This window comes from Oryctolagus cuniculus, chromosome 8 (genome assembly GCF_964237555.1).
Source record: "Oryctolagus cuniculus chromosome 8, mOryCun1.1, whole genome shotgun sequence".
Lineage (NCBI taxonomy): Eukaryota > Metazoa > Chordata > Mammalia > Lagomorpha > Leporidae > Oryctolagus > Oryctolagus cuniculus.
The window spans coordinates 95172393-95178842 of record NC_091439.1 but is presented as its reverse complement, the minus strand read 5'-3'; the positions used below and the strand labels follow the sequence as shown (position 1 = coordinate 95178842).

Here is a 6450-nt window from a genome sequence, read left to right as displayed (position 1 = left end):
ATTTTTATACTTCTCTATTCATAATGAATCATTCTTTTAAAGACATAAAGAATGTCTCTTTGCAATCTTCCTGAATGATAATTCCATTTCCCTTCTGCAATTCATTAGCCTAAATTGACCCAAATTTGACCCCACTGTAATCAAGCTTTCCTATTTGTCATCACCTTATTGGGTAAAAAGTAGGAGGAGAATAGAGCAGCATGACTCAAGATACTAACACCCTTAAATTGGTGTTCAGTCATTTATTTTGGGGCTTTGCTATAGCTAAGAGGTCAATTCAACCTACTGCCAAGCAAGACCCGACAGACAGAAGGAAAGGTAATGGTCCTAAAATGCCCAGAAAATTATTTTTCAAGGTAGTTAGTTAATTGGGTCAATGGCAAAGATATTATAGAATCACATTTTTTTATTTTAGCTTTTATTATTAATCCTCAATATGTCCTACAATTGTTTCAATACTAATTTCTAATTTAAACTTTAGATTCTGGATGATGTGACAATCAAATTTAGTTTTAACTTTACATTGGGTTAAAGTCAAGATTTATTACTTGTTAGACATTGTAAATTTTAAATAAAAAGCTGTCCAAGCAACAGACCTGTTCCTACAGTCAAATGCTGACTTCTTAGGCAGAATGGATAGTGAGAGAGAGAGAGAGAGAAAGGTCTTCCTTTGCCATTGGTTCACCCCTCAATGGCTGCAGCAGCCTGCCAACTGCACTGATCTGAAGCCAGGAGCCAGGAGCCTCTCCTGGTCTCCCATGGGGTGCAGGGCCCAAGCACTTGGGCCATCCTCCACTGCCTTCCCAGGCCACAGCAGAGAGCTGGTCTGGAAGAGGAGCAACTGGAACAGAATCCGGCGCCCTGACTGGGACTAGAACCTGGTGTGCCAGTGCCGCAGGCAGAGGATTAGCCTATTGAGCCACGGCGCTGGCCAAGTTTTATTTCTTACCAAAAGTTATAAATTTATTCTGGCAGTTTTTCATTTTAAACATATCTTTCATATATTATGAGATCTTAATCATTCTACCATTTCACAAATTATTTCTTCTTACCAGCTGATTAAATAGCTAATATGTAAAATATAGCCCTCTCTCTATGATTTCTGATTATGATAAATATTATTATCATTTTATAGGATATTTTCTGCATGTATTATATGATTTTGTGTGAATTCAAAAGGAGCCAAAAGGAGTTTTCTTTTCAATCCAGAATCTTAAAAAGTAACTGACAAGTGAAGAATTAATAAGCAACTTTGCTCCACTCAAGGATTAACAAGAACTTCCTTAAATTGTTCAAATTTGATTTTACGACTGTGATTCTCTTTTTTGGTATTTCCCATTGTTAAAGAACTACTTCTGTGGCATTTTCTACTTTCTGTCCTCTTACAGTGATTTGTGTATGTATTGCAACTCTCTTTCTATAATACATATGACCTGTTAGCAAGGCCTGTATCAGATTCACCTCGATAATCTCAACATTAGACCTAGTCCTTTGTTTCTAGTAGACTGTTGATCTACATTAAATTAATAGATGATACATTTCTGATGAGACTTTCATTAATATTGTCAAAAATTCATTTCAAAAATGTTTTACTCTAGGTTAAACAGATTCTCCTGGGGCCGACACTGTATTGCAGTGGATTAAGCTGCCATCTGCAGGGCTGGCATCCCATATGGGTGCCAGTTGGTGTCCCAGTTGCTCCACATCCAACCTAGCTCCCTGCTAATGTGTCTGGGAAAGCAGTGGAAGATAACCCAAATCCTTGGGCCTTGTAGCCAGGTGGGAGACCTGGATAGAATTTCAGGCTCCTGGCTTCAGCCTCTCCCTGCCAGGGCTGTTGCAGCCATTTTGGGAATGAACCATTGGGTAGAAAATCTCTCTTTCTCTGTCTCTCCTCTCTCTCTGTCACTCATTCAAAAAAATAGAGTCTCCACATTGACTAAATCTATTTGTATATCTGGCTTTCCTTTTTCTTAAACAATGAAAATATTGCATTAGAATCATTTCTAAATTGTTAGTAACAGATCCTTTTAATTTTTCAAAACTTTTTTAGGTGCAATGATGAAGCATTTTCTTCTAGTTGTGAACATCCTGGCAGTAACCTTGCCTTTTTTGGTGAGTTAATTTCATCCAAACAAATTGTATTAAAACGTTAAAAAATTTTATCAAAGGTCCCTAATTATGCAACATGTTTATAAAGTTACAGTTTATAAAAGCACAAAGTATTAGTATATTATCTATATTTTCCTAAACATAAGTTAAATTTTATATTTATCTCCCTTATAAAGTTAAAGTCATATTATTTTGAATATCCATTTAGTTGGCATGAATTAACAAGTCAAACTTTCTTATTTATATAAAGCCTTTAAAATTCTCATGCTATAGAGAAAATAAAATATTGGGGGAAAACAACATTGAAAATATTTTAAAATTATTATATGCTCAAAAGATAACTCATAAAACATAAATACTGAAATCATAGTCCAGGATCAGAAATTTTTTAAATTAAATTCCTATATCACCTAAACTATAACTGGTTTAGTAACTAAATCCGTAAGCTATCTGGAGCTTGGTTAAGCTTCTATTTAATAGTTTTACCATTTCTCTTTCATAACTCTCATTCCCCATATGTCCACTGTTGGTCTTCTTTCCAGGGACCCACGTTCACAGTAACTCCTAGGTGGGCAGTTGTTGTCTTGGATGATACGCTATGTTTTAAGACTGTTGGACCAAGATAAAGTTTCTGTTTCTTTTATTTCCTTTTCTTTGTGTTTTCAATGTTTTTAGTGTTGGTCTGGCTAGTACTCTGTTTTATTTTCATGTTCATCTGGGGATTCCAGACATTGTATCTGCCAACAGCAAGAAGAAAGAGCCAAGCATAGTTAGTGGCATAAACCCTCTTCTTAGACTATAAAATTTTGGAGGGCACTAGTCATTGTTTCATTATTGCCTTATTATTAAACTTACACTTGTTCTCAGTTAATGCCTACTAAATAAATTTACTAGATAAATTTTTGAGGTCAAAATTACTTAAAATTAATTCCACTAATTTTAATAATTATGACTCACTCACATTTCTTTCATTTATTCTTGGAAATTATATTTTTTATGGCCACCTACATATTGATAACTTGGGTTTCCTCTGTGAGTGACAGATGTTAACAGCTTAAGTCATAAAATGACAACTACCTGTGTTACAGCAATTTTCCTGGGCTTCTTGAGCCTGATTTGTCCCCCAAATATCCCCTCCCATTTTCACAAAGTGAGGTGAACAAATAATTCAAAGGAAAATTAAAGTTTACAGATTTTACTTTTCAATCTTAGGCAAAGTCAAATTACACAAATTAAAAATGTGATGCTATCATTTATATGCTGATTTATCTCCATCTCAAAATAAAAATAGTTTAAATAATAGTTATTATTTCTAATACAAAATATATTTTTTCAACAACCAAAAAAAACCACTTTGCTTCACATTTTTTATAATTCTTATTTCACATTATTTCTCCCCAGGCTGCAGACATACAAAACCAGGAACAGACAACGGTAAGTTTACTTTAGTTATTTCTGTTACAGGCACAGAAACTCCAAAATATAATATTCTGCTAACATTAATCATATTAAAATTCCTTCTCTCTAGAAACTATATAAATATTTCATCACCACAAAATAATCTAATGATTTTTGTAAGACAAAAAAATCACTTTAGCAAAAGTTGATATGAATCAATATTGTTCACCTGAAAGTCTATATTTCATATAGTTTTGGTTTTCATGGATATGTAGCAACATCTGTATTTACTATCGGTGGAAAATGGAAAGAAAAGTAAAGATTAATATCGTTTCTATTTTGAAGACTTGGAGGAAGCTCCCTCTTTGATGTATCTTTGAGTACTTCTCATATGCTTGTATTTGTGTCTCTCCTTTACTTCCAAATATGTTTGAATGAGTACATTTAAATGTCTCCCTTTATGAGAAAAGCTTTCTTTCAAGCATAATTTTGTTGATTTATTTCTATTCATATGGAAAATTTATTGACAAATGTTTATGAGTGTTCATATTTGATAAACAACGAGAAAATAAAAAGATAATTTTCTATCAGGTCTCTTGTGGAGATACTTAAACTGAAAAAAATCATAAATCAAAACTTTGAAATCTACTACCACATTACATATATTAATACTCTGATGAAATTAGCATATGATAATCAAAACACTCCCTCAGGCTAATCTCTAAGTAAATGAAATGTGTTAGCAATTACAGATATGTGTGAGAATACATACATGTATGTGTGTGCTTGTATGTGTCAAAGTTTTCTATGAGATTGATCTAGGTATTTTACTTACAATATCCAGCATTCACAAACCATTTTCCATATATGCCTAGCTCTAAGTAATGTGGTTTACATTACAAGCTACCTCATCTAATGTGTGTGAAGCCTATATTATTTCTGTATTATAAAAGCAATTTTATATCAAAAATCATAAAAGGAAAGGGAAATGTACAAGTTAATGTAAAATAGTATGGCCGCTGGTTTTTTCCACATTTAATATTTTAATTTACTCAATGTCAAATATTACACTATTTCAAAAATTCTATGGAAGCTACCTTTACATTCCAGTATACAATAATATCTTTCTGCACAATTTATTTTTTTTGCAGTGCCGTGAGAATGAGGAAAGACTGTTCCACCAGGTTACAGCTCCATATATCCCAGTTCACTATGTGATGAACAGATATCCTCAATATGAACCCAGCTACTACCTGCGCAGACAAGCTGTTCCAACTCTTAATCCATTTATGCTTAACCCGTATTATGTAAAACCAATTGTATTTAAGCCAAATGTCCAAGTTCCTCACTGGCAAATCCTGCCAAATATCCACCAGCCAAAAGTGGGACGTCACTCACATCCATTTTTTATGGCCATTCTCCCGAATAAAATGCAGGATAAAGCAGTCACCCCCACCACCAACACCATTGCTGCTGTGGAGCCTACCCCGATTCCTACCACTGAGCCAGTGGTGAGCACTGAAGTGATTGCAGAGGCTTCCCCAGAGCTCATCATCAGCCCTGAGACTACCACGGAAGCAACTGCTGCATCAGCGGCAGCATGATACCAAGGAACATCAAAGAAGACAACACAGGTAAATGAGCATAAGAGAAAAATGAGCAATCCCGACGAGAAGCATGGATTAATCAACACATTCATGAATTCTAAAATAGCACAAATGGATATATTAAGTAGGTGATGGGAGCAGGCACAGTAAGCTAGTTACAATTTAATTCAGCAGAGCTGCAGTACTGAAAAGCAAATTTCCATTCTGAGAAGAAATTTAAAATAATAATATTTTATAAAATGAAAAATTAGGAATTTTATTATCAAACTGCTCACTATTTAAACTCCTAAAATCACTTAAATTTATTTTATCCCTTTTTACAAACTATTACAGAAGAATTAAATACTAATAACAAGTGAGATTTTTTTCCTTTCTCAAAAATAATAGATATCCACATAGCATGAGAACTGTTAAAACATTATGAGCTAAATTTCTAAAATGTTATTTATTTTTACAGGTCTTCCTAAAACCAAATGATTTCTTCCAACTCTTCAGCAGCTGTTTGCCTCCATCCATCAAAAGAAGTGATTTCACTCATCCAGCTGCTTTTTCTTCTCTCAATTTTACATTCATGCCACATTTAATTTTTTGTTTCTTGCACAATAAAACCAATTGAATGCAATTGGATCTCTTAACTTGAGTCATAGAAATGTCAGAGATTTTGAAATACTGAAATTCCAAGAAAAATGTCATGGGAGTTTCAGTTCACAAATTTACCTTGGGGGTGGGGGTGGTTGTTGAGAATGGGGACAGGTCACAGTTTCACCAGATTCTGAAAGTGGTCCATAATCTAACACAGATTAGGAACTTTTAAAGATTACACTGAAACATCTAAATTTATGGCTAAATCATTTGAAACAGAGAAGGACTGTGCCATGTTGTTCCAATCCAGATGGATCACAGAATAGCTGTTGGGAACTATTAGAACTCTAGAGTTAGTATTAAATTTAAGTTTCTAAAATCATTGCTAACTTTAGTCTAATCATTCCCAAGAGTAAGCTTGAGACACAGACAAATTACGGATGACCATGGCTACAAATACTGATACTTGGACAAATTACAGGGCTTGATGGGTACTGTAGGCATGACCAGTTCCCTTGAAACTGTTAGCCACAGTTTTACACATGTGCACACACACATACACACACAAATACATACACACACTACATAGCAGGAAGCTTCTAGAATTGAGATTCTTCATTGAGAAACATGGGTGGATATTCAAAGTCCAAAGATATAAGATACCTTTCCCTTTAAGAAATATTGAAAGGTAAATCAACAGGACTCATATTCTTGGCCTATTTTAACACATCATGCTAGGAAAAATATCAAT

General features: G+C 34.1%; 1 protein-coding gene across 1 annotated transcript; it reads left to right on the top strand.

Annotated features, from left to right (window-relative positions):
• Nucleotides 1-253: 253 nt before the first annotated feature.
• CSN3 (casein kappa) lies at nucleotides 254-5737 on the top strand. Its single transcript, NM_001082625.3, is given in 5 exon segments — nucleotides 254-318; nucleotides 2054-2115; nucleotides 3514-3546; nucleotides 4662-5144; nucleotides 5575-5737. Coding segments are annotated over 3 exon segments (543 nt in total). The 5' UTR covers nucleotides 254-318; nucleotides 2054-2058; the 3' UTR covers nucleotides 5115-5144; nucleotides 5575-5737.
• Nucleotides 5738-6450: the final 713 nt, after the last annotated feature.